Source organism: Papio anubis, chromosome 8 (genome assembly GCF_008728515.1).
Source record: "Papio anubis isolate 15944 chromosome 8, Panubis1.0, whole genome shotgun sequence".
In the NCBI taxonomy this organism is placed as follows: Eukaryota; Metazoa; Chordata; class Mammalia; order Primates; family Cercopithecidae; genus Papio; species Papio anubis.
This window is the reverse complement of record NC_044983.1, coordinates 80,786,528-80,808,297: the sequence shown is the minus strand read 5'-3', so window position 1 is coordinate 80,808,297 and position 21,770 is coordinate 80,786,528. Positions and strand designations below refer to the sequence as shown.

At 39.7% G+C, this 21,770-nt stretch overlaps 1 protein-coding gene across 3 annotated transcripts in view; it reads right to left on the bottom strand.

Moving 5' to 3' along the window:
- The window catches only part of E2F5 (E2F transcription factor 5), a 45,144-nt gene extending 23,904 nt beyond the window's left edge, over positions 1-21,240 (bottom strand). The window contains exon 1 of one of the 3 annotated variants that reach the window (XM_003902924.5): positions 20,742-21,240. In XM_003902924.5, the coding sequence (XP_003902973.1) occupies positions 20,742-20,975 (234 nt within the window). In that variant the 5' untranslated portion in view covers positions 20,976-21,240. Of the gene's footprint in view, positions 1-13,209; positions 13,530-20,741 lie in introns of those variants that run through there. The other 2 variants (XM_009213264.4, XM_021942471.2) reach the window with 2 other exon arrangements.
- Between the last annotated feature and the right edge of the window lie 530 nt (positions 21,241-21,770).

The window sequence follows — 21,770 nt, the reverse complement described above, 5'->3', positions numbered from 1 at the left end:
TTGTTCTACGTAGAGGTGTAATATAACCTTAAATTCTTAAATTTGATATATATTGATAACATCGGAATTACTAGGTCAGTTCCCAGCTACTCCCTGAAGCCTTTTATGGCTTTTGTATCACCAATCCTCAAGGCTCAGGTAGGTGCTTCCAAACACCCCTCACAGTGTGAAAAGTGTGGAACTGCCCATTTCTCTTTTTCTGATAACTATAATCTGGAAACTACTAAAATAAAGAACAATGGGGCACATATCTGTGAACACATTTGTTGTATGAAATAGGAAAAAAACATAAAAACATATACGCCTACTAATAAGAATGGCTAACTCTGGGTAATATGACAGATCAAAATTATGAAGACATTCTAAATCATGTTTACAATTTGGAAAAACAGGTTGGGTACAGTGGCTCATGCCTTATAATCCCAGCACTTTCAGAGACTGAGGTGGGCGGATCACTTGGGGCCATGACTTCAAAACCAGCCTGGCCAACATGACGAAACCCCGTCTCTACCCAAATACAAAAATTACCCAGGTGTGGTGGTGCACGCCTGTAATTCCAGCTACTTGGGTGGCTGAGGCAGGAGAAATCGCTTGAGCCCGGTGGTGGAGGTTGCAGTAAGTCGAGATCTCACCACTGCATTCCAGCCTGGGTGACAGAGAGAGACTCTGCCTCAAAAACTATAATAATATTAATAAGTAGGAAAAATAAACATTTGATCTCAGCTATAAAAAGATGTAAGAAATGGAAAATGCTAAAAATTGTTGACAGTAGTTCTCCGTGAGTGGTTGTATACTGGGCAAGTTTTACTCTAGACTATATTAACCTTTCCCCAAGTTTTCTACTATTTGTATGTTACTTCAGTGATTGCATTTAAGGTTGGAAAAGGAACATCAGAAAATATATCCTCACTTTCACAAAAATATTAGATGTAAAAGGAAACTTATGGACTCTTAATTGAGAACAATCAGTCTTCACTGGCAAAATTAAAACAATGATTTATTTAGGAAGAGATGGAGCAAGATGGCAGAGTAGGACTCTTCAGCAACTTTCCCCAGCAGAAACATCAATTTGAACAACTATCCATGCTATAACATACCTTCACAAGAGCTAAGTAAGCCATGTGAGAGATTATACTATCTGGATGCAGCACAATATTAAGAAAAGTCACATTGAAGAGGGTAAGAAGGGAAGTTTTATATTACCCCATCATCCTTCCCTCAACCCTAAGAAGCATGGCAAGGAGAGAAACACCATCCCTTTAGCACCAATGCTAGGATTGCCAAAGTAAAACACAACACTGGTGAGACCACCACAACCCCCTGTTCCAGGCTAGTACCCATGGACTGAAGCTCTAGACCCAGCCTGGTGCCAAGCAGGATCACACAGCCCCAGGCTTCAGGCTTTCATGGCAAACTCAATTTCTGGGCTGCACCAATGCCAGGCTGATGTCAGCAGTCCAGGGCTCTGGACATCTCACAACACCAGGGATATCTCAGTGAACTTTGGCTTCAGATGTGCACCACTCCTGTGCTGGCCACATCTGCCCCAAGCTTCTGGCCTGCCTCAGTGCTCAAAGTGCTGAAAGAAGCCCTGCCAGCCAAGAATACCAAACCCAACAAAGCTGTCCTTCAGAAATGAAGAAGAGATAAAGCCTGTTCCAGAAAAACAGAAGATGAGGGAATTAACGACTACCAGAACTGTTTTACAAGAAATGGTAAAGGGAGGTCTTCAAGCTCAAAAAAAAAAAAAGGATGCTAAGGAGTAACACAAAACAATCTCAAAGTCTAAAACTCACTGTTAAAAGTAAGTACACTGACTAAAGATATAAGCAATTTATGCAGCATCATCACAGAATTAAAGTATTCTGGATTTTGTATAAAAGTTAAAAGACAAAACTATTAAAAATCGTAATAGCCACAATAATTTGTTAAGCAATAGACAATATAAAAAGATAAAACTTGTGACATCAAATATTCAAAATGTGAGGAGGGGACTGGAATAAAAGCGTAGAGGCTTTTCTGTTGTTAAGGTTTTTTTGTTTGTTTTTGTTTTTATGTGATCAAAGTTGTTATCAGCTTAAAATACCCCATTGTAAGATATTTTTTTTGTAAGCCTCATGGTAACAACAAAACAAAAACCTATAGCAGATACATAAAAAGGCAAGGAATCAAAACATACCACTAGACAACAACATAATTTAGCCACAAAAGAAGATAGAGGTAAAGGAAGAAAATGTCTACAAAACAACTATAAAACAACAAAATGACAGTATTAACTCCTTACCTATAAATGATAACCTTGAATGTAAGTGTTAATTAAGTGCTCCAATAAAAAGGCAAAGTAGTTAAATGGATTTTTTTTAAAAAGACTCAACTTTATGCTGCCTATAAGAGGCTTGCTTCACCTGTAAGGACACAGACCGAAAATGAAGGAATGGAAAAATATACTCCATGCAAATAGAAACCAAAAGAAAGCAGGTGTGGCTATACATATATCAGATTAAATAGATTTTAAGTCAAAAACTATAAAAAGATACAAAGGTCACTATCTAATAATAAAACGGTCAATTCAGCAACAGGAGATATAACAATTGTAAATATGTGTGAACCCAATATTGCAGCACCTAAATATATAAAGAAAGCATCAATCTGAATGGAGAAATAAACAGTAATAATAGTAGGGGATTTCAACAGCCCACTTCCTATAATGGAAAGATCAAAGAGAAAGTCAATAAGAAAATATCAAACATAAACTATACTCCAGATCAAATGAACCTAACATCCATCCAACAGTAGTAGAATACACATTCTTCTCAACTGCACATGGAACATTCTCCAGGTTAGATTATATATGAGGCCAAAAAACCAATCATAACAAATTCTAAAAGACTGAGATAATTACAAGTATCTTTTCTGACCACACTCATTAACAAGAGAAACTACAGAATATTCACAAATACATGGAAATTTAAAAACAACATGCTCTTAAACAACTAATGAGTCAATGAAAAAATACAAAGGGAAATTGAAAAATAACAAATGAAAATGGAAATGATATAACAAAATCTATGAAATATAGCAAAAGCAGTTCTAACAGGGTTTTTTTTTTTTTTTTTTTTTTAATGCTTGGATTGTCAGAGAAAACTAAGAGGGAATTTTTAATATATACATATATACTTTAAGTTCTGGGGTACATGTGCAGAACGTGCAGTTTTGTTACATAGGTATACACGTGCCATGGTGGTTTGCTGCAACCATCAACCTGCACCTACATTACATATTTCTCTTAATGCTATCCCTCCCGTAGCCCCCCATCCCCCAACAGGCCCCAGTGTGTAATGTTCCCCTCCCTGTGTCCATGTGTTTTCCTTGTTCAGCTCCCACTTGTGAGTGAGAACATGTGGTGTTTGGTTTTCTGTTCTTGTGATAATTTGCTGAGAATGATGGTTTCCAGCTTCATCCACATCCCTGCAAAGGACATCAACTCATCCTTTTTTATGGCTGCGTAATATTCCATGGTGTGTATGTGCCACATTTTCTTAATCCAGTCTATCATTGATGGACATCTGGGTTGGTTCCAAGTCTTTGCTATTGTGAATAGTGCTGCAATAAACATATGTGTGCATGTGTCTTTATCATAGAATGATTTATACTCCTTTGGGTATATACCCAGTAATGGGATCACTGGGTCAAACGGTATTTCTAGTTCTAGATCCTTGAGGAATTGCCACACTGTCTTCCACAGTGGTTGAACTCATTTACACTCCCACCAACAGTGTAAAAGCATTCCTATTTCTCTAATCCTCTCCGGCATCTGTTGTTTCCTGACTTTTTAATGATTGCCATTCTAACTGGTGTGAGATGGTATCTCACTGTGGTTTTGATATGCATTTCTCTAATGACCAGTGATGATGAGCATTTTTTCATATATTTGTTGGCCGCATAAATATCTTCTTTTGAGAAGTGTCTGTTCATATCCTTTACCCACTTTTTGATAGAATTGTTTTTTTCTTATAAATTTGTTTAAGTTCTTTGTAGATCCTGGGTATGAGCCCTTTGTCAGATGGGTAGATTGCAAAGATTTTCTCCCAATTCTGTAGGTTGCCTGTTCATTGTGATGATAGTTTCTTTTGCTGTGCAGAAGCTCTTTAGTTAGATCCCATTTGTCAATTTTGGCTTTTGTTGCCATTGCTTTTGGTGTTTTAGTCATGAAATCTTTGTTCATGCGTATGTCCTGAATGGTATTGCCTAGGTTTTCTTCTAGGATTTTTCTGGTTTTAGATCTTATGTTTAAGTCTTTAATCCATCTTGAGTTAATTTTTGTATCAGGTGTAAGGAAGGGATCCAGTTTCAGTTTTCTGCATATGGCTAGCCAGTTTTCCCAACATCATTTATTAAATAGAGGATTTTTTCCCCATTGCTTGTTTGTGTTGGGTTTGTCAAAGATCAGATGGTCATAGATGTGTGGTGTTATTTCTGAGGCATCTGTTCTGTTCCATTTGTCTATATATCTGTTTTGGTACCAGTACCATGCTGTTTTGGTTACTGTAGCCTTGTAGTATAGTTTGAAGTCAGGTAGCATGATGCCTCCAGCTTTGTTCTTTTGGCTTAGGATTGTCTTGGCAATACAGGCTCTTTTTTGGTTCCATATGAAGTTTAAAGTAGTTTTTTCCAATTCTGTGAAGAAAGTCATTGGTAGCTTTTTGGGGATAGCATTGAATCTATATATTACCTTGCGCAGTATGGCCATTTTTATGATATTGATTCTTCCTATCCATGAACATGGAATGTTTTTTCCATTTGTTTGTGTCCTCTCTTATTTCCTTAAGCAGTGGTTTGTCGTTCTCCTTGAAGAGGTCCTTCACATCCCTTGTAAGTTGTATTCTGAGGTATTTTATTCTCTTAGTAGCAACTGTGAATGGGAGTTCACTCATGATTTGGTGCTCTGTTTGTCTGTTATTGGTGTATAGGAATGCTTGTGATTTTTGCACATTGATTTTGTATCCTGAGACTGCTGAAGTTGCTTATCAGCTTAAGAAGATTTTGGGCTGAGACGATGGGGTTTTCTAAATATATAATCATGTCATCTGCAAACAGAGACCATTTGACTTCCTCTCTTCCTATTTGAATACCATTTATTGCTTTCTCTTGCCTGATTACCCTGGCCAGAACTTCCAATTCTATGTTGAACAGGACTGGTGAGAGGCAGCATCCTTGTCTTCTGCCAGTTTTCAAAGGGAATGCTTCTAGTTTTTGCCCATTCAGTATGATATTGGCTGTGGGTTGTCATAAATTGCTCTTATTATTTTGAGATACGTTCCACTGATACCTATAGTTTATTGAGAGTTTTTAGCATGAAGAGCTGTTGAACTTTGTTGAAGGCCTTTTCTGCATCTATTGAGATAATCATGTGGTTTTTGTCATTGGTTCTGTTTATGTGATGGCTCTCTTTTATTAATTTGCATATGTTGAACCAGCCTTGCATCCCAGGGATGAAGCCAACTTGATCATGGTGGATAAGGTTTTTGATGTGCTGCTGGATTTGGTTTGCAGTATTTTATTGAGGATTTTCACATCAATGTTCATCAGGGATATGGGCCTGAAATTTTCCTTTTTTGTTGTGTCTCTGCCAGGTTTTGGTATCAGGATGATGCTGGCCTCATAAAATTAGTTAGGGAGGATTCTAAGAGGGAATTTTATAGCAACAAATGTCTACATCAAAAAAGATATCAAATAACCTAACGTATCTTAACAAATGAAAATGGAAACAACATAACAAAAGCTATGGAATACAGCGAAAGCAGTTCTAACAGGATTTTTTTTTTTTTTTTTTAAATACTTGGACTGTTAGAGAAAACTAAGAGGGAATTTCATAGCAACAAATGTCTACATTAAAAAGTATCTCAAATAACCTAACATACTTCAAGGAACTAGAAAGACAAGAACAAACTAAGCTCAAAGTTAATAGAAAAAAGAAAATAATAATGATCAGGGCAGGAATAAATGAAATACAGGCTAGAAATATAGATCAACAAAACTGAGTTGTTTTCTGTGTTTGTTTGTTTTGAATTTCAACCTTTATTTTAGACAGAGGGGATACATGTGCAGGTTTGTTACACTGGTATACTACATGATGCTGAGGTTTGGGGTGCAGATCCTGTCAACCATGCAGTGAGTACAATAACCAATTGGTGACTTTTCAATCCATACTCCCCTGCCTGCCTCTCCTGTCTAGTAGTATACAGTATCTATTGGCCCCATCTTTATGTCCATCTGTACTCAGTGTGTAGCTCACATTTATAAGTGAGAACATGCCATATTTGGTTTTCTGTTCCTGCATGAATTTACTTAGGATTATGGCCTCTAGCTGCATCCATGTTGCTACAAAGGACATAGTTTCATTCTTTTTATGGCTAGGTAGTATTCCATGCCATATACGTACCACACTTTCTTTATCCAATTCACCCTTGATGGGCACCTACGTTGGTTCCATGTCTATGCTACTGTGAAAAGAGCTGCAATGAACTCGTGAGTCCATGTGTCTTTTTGGTAGAATGATTTGTTTTCTTTTGGGTATATATCCAGTAATGGAATTGCTGGATCGAATGGTAGTTCAATTCTTAATTCCTTGAGAAATCTCCAAACTGCCTTCCACTGTGGCTGAATTAATTTACATTCCCACCAACAGAGTATAAGCATTACATTTTCTCCACAGTCTTGCCAGTGTGTGTTATTATCTGACTTTATAATAGCCATTCTGACTAGTATGAGACAGTATCTCACTATGGTTTTGACTTGCATCTCTCTGATTAGTGATCATAAGCATTTTTTCATGTTTGTTGGCCACTTGTGTGTCTTCTTTTGAGAAGTGTCTGTTAATATCCTTTGCTGCCTTTTTTTTTTTTTTTTTTTTAAAGACATGGTCTCACCCTGTTGCCCAGGCTGGGGTGCAGTGGTGCAGTTTCGGCTCACTGCAACCTCTGCCTCCCGCCTTTGCCCATTTTTTAATGGGGTTGTTTTATGCTTGCTGATTTAAGTTCCTTATAGATTCTTTATATGGTTCCTTATAGATTCCTTATAGATCTCACCTTGTCAGATGCATAGTTTGCAAATATTTTCTCCCATTCTATAGGTTGTCTGTTTACTCTGTAGGCTGATGGTTTCTTTTGCTGTGCAGAAGCTCTTTATTTTAATTAGGTCCCACTTGTCAATTTTTGTTTGTGTTGCTATTGCTTTTGGGGACTTAGCTAAAATTTCTTTGCCAAGACCAGTGTTGAGAAGGGGATTTCCTAGGTTTTCTTCTAGAATTTTTTTTTTTTTTTTTTTTTTTTTTTGAGACAGAGTCTCGCTCTGTTGCCCAGGCTGGTGTGCAGTGGCGCAATCTCGGCTCACTGCAAGCTCTGCCTCCAGGGTTCATGCCATTCTCCTGCATCAGCCTCCCGAGTAGCTGGGATTACAGGTGCCATACCCGCGCCCAGCTAGTTTTGTATTTCTGTGAAATTATTCAGAGACCAGGATGGTCTCGATCTCCTGACCTCGTGATCCACCTGCCTCAGCCTCCCAAAGTGCTCGGATTACAGGCATGAGCCACTGCACCCGGCCTCTTCTAGAATTTTTATAGTTTGACATCTTACATTTAAGTCTTTTATCCATCTTAATTGTTTTACATGGTGAAAGGTAGGGGTCCAGTTTCATTATTTAGCATACGGCTAGTCAGTTATTACAGCACTATTTATTAAATAGGGAATCCTTTCCCAATTGCTTTTTTTGGTTGGCTTTGTTGAAAATCAGAAGGTTGTAGGTGTACAGGTTTATTTCTGGGTGCTCTATTCTGTTCCATTGGTCTATGTGTCTGTTTTTGTTCCAGTACCATGCTGTTTTGATTGCTGTAGCCTTATAGTGTAGTTTGAAGTCAGGTAATGTGATGCTTTCAGCCTTGTTCTTTTTGCTTAGGATTGCTATTTGGGCTTTTTGGTTCCATATAAATCTTAGAGTAGTTGTTGGTAATTCTGTGACATTGGTAGTTTGGTAAGAATAGCATTGAATCTGTAAATTGCCTTACGTAGCATACCTATTTTAAAGATACTGATTGTTCCAGTCCATGAGCATGGAATGTTTTTCCATTCACTTGTGTAATTTCTGATGTCTCAGCAGTGTTTTCTAGTTCTCCTTGTAAGAGATCTTTCACATTATTGATTAGCTGTATTCCTAGGTAACTGAATTTTTTTGTGGCAATTGTAAATGGGATTGTGTTCTTGAGTCTCAGCTTGAATGTTACTGGTGTTCAGAAATGCTACTAATTTCTTTTTGCATTGATTATTGAATCCTGAAACTTTTGCTGAAGTCATTTATCAGTGTTAGGAGCCTTTTGGCAGAGTCTTTAGGGCTTTCTAGGTATAGAATCATATCATCAGCAAAGAGAAATACTTTGACTTATTTTCCTATTTGGATGCCCTGTATTTCTTTCCCTTGCCTGATTTCTCTGGCTAGGACTTCTACTACTATGTTCAAAAGGAGGGGTGACAGTGGGCATCCTTGTCTTGTTCTGGCTCTCAAGGGGAATGGTTCCAGCTTTTGCCCATTCAGTATGATGTTGGCTATGAGTCTGTCATAGATGGTTATTATTTTGAGGCATGTTCCTTTGACACCTAATCTGTTGTGTGTGTGTGTGTTTTTCTGTTTGTTTGTTTTTTTTACCATAAGGGGATGTTGCATTTTCTGGAAAGTTTTTTTCTGTGTCTATTGAGATGATCATATAGTTTTCGCTTTTAATTCTGTTTAGGTGAATTACATTTACTGATTTGCATATGTTGAACCCACCTAGCATCCTAGGAATAGAGCCTACTTGATCATGGTGTATTAGCTTTTTGGTGTCCTTTTGGATTTGGTTTGCTAGTATTTTGTTAAAAATTTTTGTATCTATGTTCATCACGGATACTGGCCTGAAATTTTCTTTTTTCATTGTGTCTCTGCCAGATTTTGGTATCAGGATGATGCTGGCTTCATAGAATGAGTTAGGGAGGAGCCCCTCCTCCTCAATTTTTCTTCTTCAGTGATCTAACACTGCTAGTGGGGTGTTGAAGTCTGCCACTATTATTGTGTGCCTGTCTTTTTGTAGGTCAAAAAGAATTTATGAGTTTATGAACTTTTTTTACACATTTCTCAAAAGAAGACATACAATAAGTCAATGTGTATATGGAAAAAATGTTTAATATCACTGATAATTAGGGAAATGAAAATTAAAACCACAATGAGATATCACCTCATACCTGTTAGAATGGCTATAATCAAAGACAAAAGATAACAGGTATTGACAAGGATGTGGAGAAAATGGAGCCCTTGCATATTGGAGATGGGAATGGAAATAAGCAGAGTCATTATAAAAACAGTATGGAGGTTCTTTTAAAAACTAAAATTAGAACTACCGTATGACCCAGCAATCCTACTGCTGAATATATATCCAAGGAAAATGAAATCAGTATTTCAAGGAGATAGCTGCACTCCTGTGTTCACTGCAGCATTATTCAGAGTAGCCAGGATATGGAATCAACTTAAAATATCCATCAGTGAATGAATGGAGAAAGAAAATGTGGTATACACAGACCTACCTCCTTTCATTGCACTACTATTTTTTGTGCTAACAGATACTGTGTTTTGTACCAATTGGAGTTTTGTGGCAACCCTGCATCAAGCAAGTTTATTGGCACCATTTTTGCAACAGCATGTGCTCACTTCATGTCTCAGTATCACATTTTGGTAATTCTTACAATATTTCAAACTTTTTCACTATTATTATATCTGTTATTGGGATCTGTGATTAGTGATCTTTGATGTTACTATTGTAACTGTTCTGGGGTAGGAGAAACTGCACCCACATAAGACTATGAACTAATTCAACAAATGTTGTGTATCTTCTGACTGCTCCACTCCTGGCCATTCTCCTGTCTCTGTCTGTCTCCATGGGCCTCCCTATTCCCTCAGACAAAACAATATTGAAATTAGGCCAGTTAATAACCCTATAATGGCCTCTAAGTGTCCAAGTAAAAGGAAGAGTCATATGTCTTCCATTTTAAATCAAAACCTAGATATGATTAAGTTTAGTGAAGAAGCCATGTCAGAAGTCAAGACAAGCCGAAAGCGAGACCTACTGAGGTAAACACTTAGCCAAGTTGCAGATGCAAAGGAAAAGTACTTGAGCGAACTTAAAAGTGCTACTCCAGGTGAACACATTAATGATAAGAACGTGAAAAAGGCTTATTGCTGATATGGAGAAAGTTTGAGTGGTCTGAATAGAAGATAAAACTAGCCACTACATTCCTGCAAGCCAAAGCCTAATCCAGAGGAAGGCTCTAACTCTCTTCAATTCTATGAAGGTTGAGAGAGATGAGAAAGCTGAAGAAGAGAAGTTGGAAGCTAGGTTGGTTCATGAAGTTTAAGGAAGCCATTTCCATAACATAAATGTGCAAACCACAAGTGCTAATGTAGTGAAACAAGTGCTGATGTAGAAGCTGTAGCAAGTTACCTAGAAGATCTAGCTAAGATAATTGATGAAGTGGTTAGACTAAACCACAGATTTTCAACGTAGACAAAAAAGCCTTCTATTGGAAGACGATGGCATATAGGACTTTCATAGCTAGAGAAGTCAATGCATGGCTTCAAAGCTCCAAAGGACAGGCTGAGTCTCTTGTTAGGGTTGAATGCAGTTGGTGACTTTAAGTTGAAGCCAATGTTCATTTAGCATTCCAAAAGTCCTAGGGCCCTTATGATTGATATTAAATCTCCTCTGCCTGTGCTCTATAAATGGAACAACAAATCCTGGATGACAGTACATCTGTTTACAGTGTGGTTTACTAAATATTTTCAGCCTGCTGTTAAGACCTACTCAGAAAACAAGATTCCTTTCAAAATATTACTGCTCTTTGACAATGCACCTGATCACCCAAGAGGTCTGATGGAGATGAACAAAGAGATTAATGTTGTTTTCATGCCTGCTAATACAACCTCCATTCTCCAGCCCATGAATGAAAGAGTAATTCTGACTTTCAAGTTTTCTTTTGAAACACATTTTGTAAACCTATAGCTGCCACAGATATTGATTCCTCTGACGGATCTGGACAAAGTATAGCTTTCTGGAAAGGATTCACCATTCTAGATACCATTATGAACATCCATAATTCATGAGAGGAGGCAAAAATATCCATATTAACAGAAGTTTGGAAGAAGTTGATTCCAACCCTCATGAATGACTTGGAGGTGTTCAGGACTTCAGTGAAGGAAACTAAAGATTCAATTTAAAAAAAGCAATAGAACTAGAAGTGAAGCCTGAAGATGTGACTGAATTGCTGCAATCTTATGATGAAACTGTAATAGATGAATACTGGTGTATGATGGATGGGCAAAGGAAGTGGTTTCTTGAGATGGAATTTACTCCTAGTGAAGATGCTGTGAACATCGTTGAAATGACAACAGAGGATTTTAAATATTTCACAAGTTTAGTTGATAAAGCACAAGAAGGTTTGAGAGGGCTGACTCCAATTTTGAAAGAAGTTCTAATGTGGGTAAAATGCCATCAAACAGCATTTTATGCTACAGAGAAATCTTTGCTACAGAGAAATCTTTTGTGAAAGGAAGAGTCAATTGATGTTGCAAACTTCATTTTTGTCTTCTTTTAAAAAATTGCCACAGCCACCCCAACCTTCAGCCACCATACCCTGATTAGTCAGCAGCCATCAACATTGAGGCAAGATCTCTACTATCAAAACGATTGACTTAATGCAGGCTCAGATGATCATTAACATTTTTAAACAATATAGGATTTTCTAATTAAGGTCTGTACACTTCTTTTTAAGACATGCTACTGCATACTTAATAAAGTATAGTGTAAATGTAACTTTTCTATGCACTGGGAAACAAAAAAATCTGTGGGACTCATTTTATTGCAATATTCATCTTATTGTGGTGGTTTGGAACTGAACCCACTGGAACTGAACATTATGTTAAACAAAATAAATCAGGCACAGAAAGAGAAACACCACATGATCTCACCCAAATGTGGAATGTAAAAATGTTGATCTCATAGAAGTAGAGAGTAGCATGATGGTTACCTGGGCCTGGGGTGGGGCAGGGAGGAGTGGTTGGGGAGGTATTGGTCAAAGGATACAAATTTCAATTAGAAAGAAGTTCAAGCAATCTATTGTAAAATATGGTGAGTGTAGCTCGTAACATATTGTACTAGGTTAGTGCAAAAGTAATTGTGGTTTTTGTGATTAAATTGCAAAAACCACAATTACTTTTGCACCAGCCTATACTGTGCTAAGAAAAATGCGGGATGTTAGCCTCATCAAATATGGAAGAGAAACAACCTGTAGTCAAAAGGGAGTGATTTGTTAAGTGGTACCTGTCTATCTCATAACTAGACATACTAACCAGGGAAAGGCAAAGTATGGAAAGGGGTAACTTTTGTGCTTCCAAAGTAGCTAAGCAGAAGTGGGGAAGCAGTTCTGTCAAATGATCTTTGATTAGGCAAACACCGAGTTTTAAAGAGGCTGTCAAGTTGAGGCCACTTGGTCCATTAGCTGGTGCAGCAAGACCACTACTCAACATTTTCACACTGCCACAAGATTGTTCCTCTAATGGAGTAATGCCCTAGTTTCTCGGAGATGCTGTAAGTGGCATGATGTTACCTAACGCTTAGGCTTAGTTTGATTTCTGGGTCCACCATATGTGTTCTTAAGATGCCAACCTGTTGCTTTTTTTTTTTCCATTTAAAAGGATAGTACCTGCTCCCTCTAACCACCTCACCCCATTCTTGAATGATGTTTTAGCCTTTGGAAAGAACAAGGCTATGATGTAGTGACTACTGTCTGTATCTCCTGTGTGTGTCTGTTCTTGTCACAAATGTATTTGGGGACACTGGATGCACTGATTTTCTGTAATAAAGTTTTTTAATCACTCTTCCCAAAAAGTAAAAAATAAAACAAAAAAAATGCTGGATGTTAAGTGTTCTCACCACAAAAATCATAACTATGTGAGGCAATGCATATATTAATTAGCTAGCCAATGTATATATACTTCAACACATCATACAGTATATGATAAATATATACAATTTTATCTATCAATTTAAAAAATACAAACAGAAAAAATAAATATTTTTTAAAATACCAATATTTATCATACTAAAGAAATGGCATAATACAATATACATACCCAGTCAAATATATGTGTAAGCACATTAATAGGTATCTCATCCAAACATTTCGTGGCCATGTTCACTGTTGGGAAGTGGCAGGATAAGGACCAAAAACTCAGAACTGGTGTCTTAAGTTTTAAGTCAATTTATCTTGTCCAGAACTAGAAAAATGAGATGGCTGACTCCCTTTCTTCTTTTATCTATTAAAGTTGTTTTTTCAAATCATGCCAAAACTTCAGGGCCGGGAGCAGCGGCTCACACCTGTAATCCCAGCACTTTGGGAAGCTGAGGTGGGTGGATCATTTGAGGTTGGGAGTTTGAGACCGGCCTGGCCAATATGGTGAAACCCCATCTGTACTAAAAAAAAAAATACAAAAATTAGCCAGGTGTGGTGGCATGCGCCTGTAATCCCAGCTACTCAGGAGGCTGAGGTGGGAGAATTGCTTGAACCCAGGAGGTGGAAGTTGCAGAGAGCTGAGATGGCACCACTGCACTCCAGCCTGGGTGACAGAGCAAGACTCCATTTCATAAAAAAACAAACAAAAAAAACTTCAGAGGTAGGTATACCATTTGCTTAGCATGTTGGTTCATGGCATCAATTCTGGCATTAGATTATTGTATTTCACTTACTGTGGATATCAGGTACGCCATTTAACTTCTTTATGACTTGATTTCCTAATCAGAAAATGGAGATGTAGTATCTCCTTTATACTTTTGCTATGAGGATTAAATGAACACAAGGAAAGTACCTGGCACAGTGCCAGTCATTTAGTAATAGTATAATATTTTTCACTATGATATAGCTTTTGTCTCCTGAGAATTATTTCTTCCATTTAGCCAAACGCCTTGCATTTGATAGATGTTTAATGATTAGACCCTGGAATAGATGTATCTTTATCTATGTATTTTAATAGGCTTCATATTTTATTTTAGTTCTATTTCCACAGGTAACAAAGGCTTTGTATTTTTAAGCAGTTTTAAATTCACATCAAAATTGACCAAAATGTAGAGAAAGCTCCCATATGCCCCCGTCCCTGCTCATGCACAACCTCCCCCATTATCAACGTCCTGCACCAGAGTGGTACATTTCTTACAGTTGATGAACCTACACATGATTATCATCCAAAATCCATAGTTCACATTAGGGTTAACTCTTGCTGTTTTACACTATGAGTTTTGACAAATGCATAATGACATGTATTCATCATTATGGTACCATTCAGAATAGCTTCACTACCCTAAACACAGTCTGTGCTCCATCTATTCATCCCCCCTACCTTCTAGCCTCTGGCAACCACTGATATTTTACTGTCTCCTTAGTTTTGCCTTTTTCTGAATGTCATATAGTTGGAATCATAGAGTTCACAGTCTTTTCAGATTGGCTTCCTTCACTTAGTAATATGCATTTAAAGTTCTTCCATATCTTTTAATGAATAATACTATATTGTCTGGATGTACAACATTTATATTTTTACCTGCTGAAGAGTATCGTGGTTGCATCCCAAGTTTCAGCAATTATGAATTAAGATGCTATGAATATCTACGTGTAGGTTTCTGTGTAGTCATGAGTTTTCAACTCTTTTGGGTAATACCATGGAACACAATTACTGGATTGTATGGTAAGAATATGTTTAGTTTTCTAAGAAACTGCTAAGTTGTATTCCCAAGTGGCTATACCATTTTGCATCTTCATCACCAATGAATGAGAGTTCCTGTTGCTCCACATCCTTGCTAGCTTTTAGTGTTGTCAGTCTTTTGGATTTTTCACCATTCTAATAAATATGCAGTGGTATCTCATTGTTGATAGTTTGTGGCAAAATACATAAAACATCAAATTTATCATCTTAATCATTTTAAGTGTACAGTTCAGTAGTATTAAGTACATTCTCAACATTGTGCAACCAATCATCAGAACACTTCATCCTGCAAACCTGAAACTATACACATTGTATTAGTTTGCTAGGGCTACCAAAACGAAGTGCCACAGGCTGGGTGGCTTAAACAACAGAAATTTATTTTCTCACAATTCTGGAAGCTAGAAGTCCAAGATCAAGGCATTCATTGGCCCATTTGGTTTCTTCAGAGGCCTCGCTCCTTGGCTTACAGATGATCACCTTCCTGCTGTGTCCTCACATGGTCTTTCCTCTGGGTGGGAGCATCCGTGGCGTCTCTTTGTATATCCAAATTTCCCCTTTCTCATAAGGCCCCCAGTCAGATTAGATCAGGTCACAGCTTAATTTTAGCTTAATTATCTTCAAACGCCCTATCTCCAAATACAATCACATTCTGAGGTATGGAGGTAAAGTCTTCAACATATGAATTTTGGGGGACATATTTCAGCCTCTAACATCCATTAAGCAACAAATTCCATTCTGTCTTCCCTCAACCCCTGGTAACCACCCTTCTCCATTCTGCCTCTAAGAATTTGACTACTCTAGGTACCTCACATAAGTGGAATCATACAGTATTTATCTTTTTTTGTGACTGACTTATTTCACCTAGCGTTATATCCTCAGTTCATCATGTTGCAGCATATGTCAGCATTTTCTTCCTTTCTAAGGCTGAAGAATATTCCATTGTATATATACCATAATTTGTTAAGCTACTCATCTATTGATGGACATTGGGATTCCATCCGCATTTTGGCTATTATGAATGCTGCTGTTATGAACACAGGTGTATACACACCTTCTTGAGGCCCTGCTTTCAATTCTTTGGGTATACACCCAGGAGTTGAAAGGTCCTGAGAATCTGTAAGCACGCACTAAAGTTCTGGCTGTACTACCCACATATCTCTCCTTAGGCTAATTCTACCTTAAAATATTTGCCCGGTATTATAAACTAGGGTCTTTTGTTGTTGTTGTTGTTGTTGTTGTTTTTTGAGACGGAGTCTCGCTCTGTCACCCAGGCTGGAGTGCAGAGGCGCGATCTTGGCTCACTGCAAGCTTCGCCTCCCGGATTCACGCCATTCTCTTGCCTCAGACTTCTGAGTAGCTGGGACTACAGGCGCCCGCCACCATGCCCGGCTAATTTTTTTTGTATTTTTAGTAGAGACGGGGTTTCACCGTGTTAGCCAGGACGGTCTCGATCTCCTGACCTCATGATCCGCCTGCTTCAGCCTCCCAAAGGGCTGGGATTACAGGCATGAGCCACCACGCCCGGCCAAACTAGGGTCTTAAATTATTTATTTATCCCAGGATGTACGTAACTCAGGCTATCATAAACGGGTATGCATCAGGGACCTGTCAGATAAGACGCACCATACTTTATCACATTAACTCAGGTATCATTCAGGTAATTTGTAAGTTAAAGAATTATAATAAAGGAGATAAGCAATCTTCATCATGCTTAAAAAAGCTCAAGATGACACCAAAATGGCAAATAAGATGTATAAATTTAATTATAACTTACATTTAATAGGAATTTTCAAAACAACATACAGATACATAGTCATGACTATCTTAACAGTTGTTCAAATTCTTAACTGTGAACAAGTGGAATCCTAGCTTAATTTATGCAATAACAGAATTTGCCACCAATACCCTCATTTTCAGGAGCGCAGTACCTCCCTTTTCACAATGGGCAGAGGAATAAGAATAAACATGCATTTTTCCATGCCCTTACACAAATGGAAACCTACCTACATACATTTATTTTTGAAGACGACTGAAAGATGGTATAACACAGAGAATAACAATAAATGGTCTAGTTTTGAATCTTAGCTCTCACTTTCTACTGTATAACTCCAGGCAAGTTATCTAACCTATCTTGGCCTACTTAACTAGAAGTTTCTTATGCTGTGAAATGGGGCTATTCTGCCAAAATGTTCACTGTTGTTAAGAGGATAACATTAGCTAAAAACATGTAAAATGTTTTGCATGTAGTAAGTTCTTGATATATATTAGCTATTAACAGCATAAACTGGCAAACCACATAGCTTGAAATAACCATGATATAATTTCTTATCTCACTGGAATAAAGAAATAATAACTATCCCACCTCCACTACTGTAAATGAGACTATATAGTGTGGGTGAAGCTGCAGAGATAATGAATAAACTTTCCTCAAATCACTTTCAATGTCTTTCTATTGCCTCCTAATTGTTAAGTTACACTATAACAGCTTTATTAAAATTGATTTTCTGTGTTGAGCCATGTTTTTTTTTTTTGAGACACAGTTTTGCTTGTCGCCCAGGATGGAGTGCAGTGATGCGATATCGGCTCACTGCAACCTCCGCCTCTTGTGTTCAAGCAATTCTCCTGCCTCAGCCTCCCAAGTAGCTGGGATTATAGGCACCCACTACCACACCTGGCTAATTTTTTTGTATTTCTAGTAGAGAGGGGTGTCGCCATGGTGGGCAGGCTGGTCTCGAACGCCTGACCTCAGGTGATCCGCCCACGTCAGCCTCTCAAAGTGCTGAGATTACAGGTGTGAGCCACCACACCTGGCCAAGCCATGTTTTCAATTAATTATACTATTAAGAAGAAATGTGTCACTAAGATACAACCTTACATTCTTATTCTTCAGCAGTATAAGACAGTAAAGAAATAACATCTATGTGGTCTAGGATACTTTATGATATCCAAAATATTTGAATATTTTACTTGAAGTTTGATATACTTTTTTTATTATTTGGAATATTCAAAAACTGTTTCTTCAAAGCCAGGTGCGGTGGCTCATGCCTGTAATCCCAGCACTTTGGGAGACCAAGGTAGGCGAATACATTTGAGCTCAGGAGTTCGAGACCAGCCTGGACAACATGGCAAAACTCTGTCTCTACTAAATATACAAAAATTAGCCAGGCATAATGGTGTACACCTGTAGTGCCAGCTACTTGGGAGGCTGAGGCAGAAGAATCACTTGAGCCCGGGAAGTGGAGGTTGCATTGATCTGAGATTGTACCATTGCACTCTGGCCTGGGCGACAGAATGAGACCCTGTCTCAAAACAAACAAACAAAAAAACAAAACCAACCAAAAAACCATATATATACATAGTTCCTTCAACTGCTTTTAAAAAGTCAAGTGTATAACTTAAAAGTTTCAAAAAAATTATGCTGAAATATGCCCCCACCAAAGTAAGAATACAAGAAAAAGAGAAAATGTGTCTTTATAATTTCAAATTAGAGGAAATTTATAATTGTCAGTGTGAGTCCATCTTTAATATGTATTATCAAACATGTCTTAATGGGCATGGTATAGTGGCTCACACCTGTAATCTCAGCACTTTGAGAGGCTAAGGCGGGCGGATCATTTGAGGTTGGGAGTTCAAGACCAGCCTGGCCAACATGGTGAAACCCCATCTCTACTAAAAATACAAAAATGAGCCGGGAATGGTGGCGGGCACCTGTAATCCCAGCTACTTGGGAGGCTGAGGCAGGAGAATTGCTTGAACCCGGGAGGCAAGAGCTGCAGTGAGCAGAGATCACACCACTGCACTCCAGCCTGGGCGATAGTGAGACGTCATCTCAAAAAAAAAAAAAAAAAAAAAGTCTTAATGATCTTTTACTATGGTGTACAACAAGAAATATCATTAGAAAGATTTTAATGTAAGATTTTTACATATATAAGTATATATAAATAAATGAAAAAGATGTAAAATACATAAAATGTATATGTTTTTCATACATATATACGAAAACTAATGACATTCAAACTCTTTTCTAGGAGTATAAAGTCATTAATATGAGACATAGTGTTATTGTAGAAACCTTCAAATTTTTAAGAGAGTTCCAGAATGAATAAAGCAATTATTGCTATGAAATATCAAACTTTATATCCTACTCACTGCCTCTGTGACTTCTGTAGGGCAATTATATGGCCACAGATGAAACAGGAGGAAGCTAAAGAATTTCAAGTCAAGAAAGGGCAAAGTTACACCATGTCCTGAGGCAAGCTGAGGGAGAAGACCTCAAAGTCTGGTCATCAGAGTTCAGTTTTATCCGGAAAACCCCAAACTTCCCTGATTTTCTTACAATAAAGTCACAGGCTACAGCTGAATTTCTAGATTTTGAACAGCAGTTTGCAACCTGTACTTTGTAACATTCCTGGCTTTCTCTGATAACGTCATGACTTCCTGTGAAATTCTTTAAACAGAATCCATTTTAATTCACTACAGTTTAAATACTACACATGCCATACATCACTTTCAGGGAGAGAATGGAAAAAGGGGCTGTGGTGGAAAAAAGAGAACAAGGAATTTCTAGAGGTGGGAAAAAAAATTCCAGGAATAACGTTTCAAAAAGAAAATAGTAGAAATTACTTACCAAAATGCAAATTATGTGCAGCATGCCTGACTTGTATGAAGTTGAACAATTTAGATAATTCAGTTCAACAATCACTGACTGAACACCAACTATATCCAGGGAACGGAGAGGGCACTGAAAGATCTACTTCCCCTTGGGCTACACTGGAGGAAGGCTTCTAGCAGAAGAGTTGGCCCCTGCAAGTCTTGGCCCTTACATTCAGGGAGCTGCCACTGCTTTATGCAGAGCCTTGATAATGCAGTGACACTCTCTAGCCAGGTAAGGTGGTCCAGGCACTCCCCTGGGTGCTGGTCCCAATCCTCCAAGGACACATTTAGGGAGTCAAAGGGGATTTGCAATGATTACTGACCAGTTAGTACTTTTTGTTTGTTTCTAAAACTTTGGTTCTTAAACTTGGCGCGCAGAGTGACCACATTCTCTTTATCCTGAGCGCTGCTGAATTCTTCCAAATCCTTCCTAGATCGGTTAAGTCATTCTGTATGACAGAACAGCTTTTGATGCCTGCTCCTGTTTGAAAAATCTGAACGCAGTAAAGGACGACGCAGGGAGAAAGTTTACTGAGCACTTCCACCTCTTTGGATGAAAGTTGTAAAATATCCCCTTTTTGTGTGATAGCAGATCTCATTTTTAGAAACCCATGCCACATGCCACATGAAGTCACAAATCAAATACCCCTCCTAACTATCAGGGTGATGAAAGAAGTGCATAAGGAAGACAATACTATTTTATCGGGGAGGGGCGTGGAAAGAAGTAGTCTTTTTTTTTTTTCCTTTCATCTGGTAGAGATGGCAGACTGGGTTTTGTTTTTCCTCCTTTTTATTTAAACTACAGGAACATGGTTCCAACTGGAATTGCCTATTAAAACCATCCATTCTTAACAGCAAAATCGATATCCACGGTGTCTCCGGGCAAAGCGCCCGTTACCCCGTGAGCCTCTGCCACAGGTGGACGCAGAGCAACAGACACTCGGTTGCCCTCAGGTCCCTGCGCCCGGAGACAGAAGCCACGCGGGCGCGCTCGAGGTCCTGGGCTCTTTGTCGAGAGCCCGGCGTGGCGCCGGGCCCTATTGGTTACGCGTCCGCTCGGGGCCATCCTGGTCCCTCGTCCCTCCCCCATCCTGGCGTCCAGGACCTGGGCGCAGGCCACATGGTCCTCGGACTGTCCGGTCCCGGGTCCCCGCTAGGCGCGTCTACACCACGCCGCTAGACCCACGCGGCGAGGGGCTGGGCTTCCCCGGGACCCACGGGTTCCGAAGTCCGCCCCCGTCCCCGCCTCCCGAGCTCACCGCTTTGAGATCCAGAACGCCGTCCTTGGCCTCCTGCAGCAGCGACACGAACTTGGTAGTGAGCAGCCCCAGGCTCTTCTCGTGCCTGCTGCTGCCGCCCCCGGCGCCCCCAAGCTGCTGCGGCGGCGGCGGCTGCGGGGCTTGCGCCTGCGGAGGCTGCGGCTGCGGCCGCTGGCCCTGCCCCTGCCCTGGCGGCGCCTGCTGGCCCGAGCTCGCGGGCTCTGCCGCCGCCATCGCGTCCCGGCCCCGCGGTGGTCGGGCCCCCGCGCACTTTCGCTCGCCGGCCCCGCCCGCGGCCACCTGCCGGGTCGGCTCCGCTGCGGCCGCTTCCCCGCCGGTCGAGAGCGGCAGTACTGGTCGCTGGCTGCTGCAAACAACAGGTGTGCGGCGCCCACGGGAGTCTCGGCCGCTTGTCACGCCGGGTCTCCGCCCCCTCCCCAAGCCCGGGGAAGCGTGAATGAGGCCCACGACCGTGGGGGGAGGGGGTGGAAACGAGGAGAAGGGGCTGCGAGGGGTGGGGACCTGAGTTTAAATGGCAGGAAGTGACGCCGCCGCCCGCCGTTGCCTAGAAACACATTTTTCTGTAGGAAGGAGGAGCGCACGAGGAGGAGGAGGGGTGTCGGCGCGTGTGTTTCACACTCGCCTCCCTGGCGTTCGCGAGCTGACCCGAGGAATGGTAATCTCACGCGGCAAAGCAGGGAGAAAGAAAAAAAGGAAACAAAAGAAAAAAGACTTTTATCTGGGCAGAAAGTCACAACGCCCAGCGGCCAAACGTTTTTGAGCCGTGAAGTTGGTTGACTGCTCAGTTTGCAGAGCTGCTGCAGTGGGTTACTTACTTTCTCTGGACGGTTTCTGCTATCTTGCTCTTTTCAAGCTCTAGCATCGTTTGCAAATATTTCAATGACTTGGACCAAGTGCAACGTTTTACTTTATAGCTCATCCTTTTAGATTCGGAGTACAGGAAAAGGCATCGTGGAGTGTTAGGGTTGGTTTTCATCAGTCCTTTCTAAGGCCTTTCCTTTCTACATA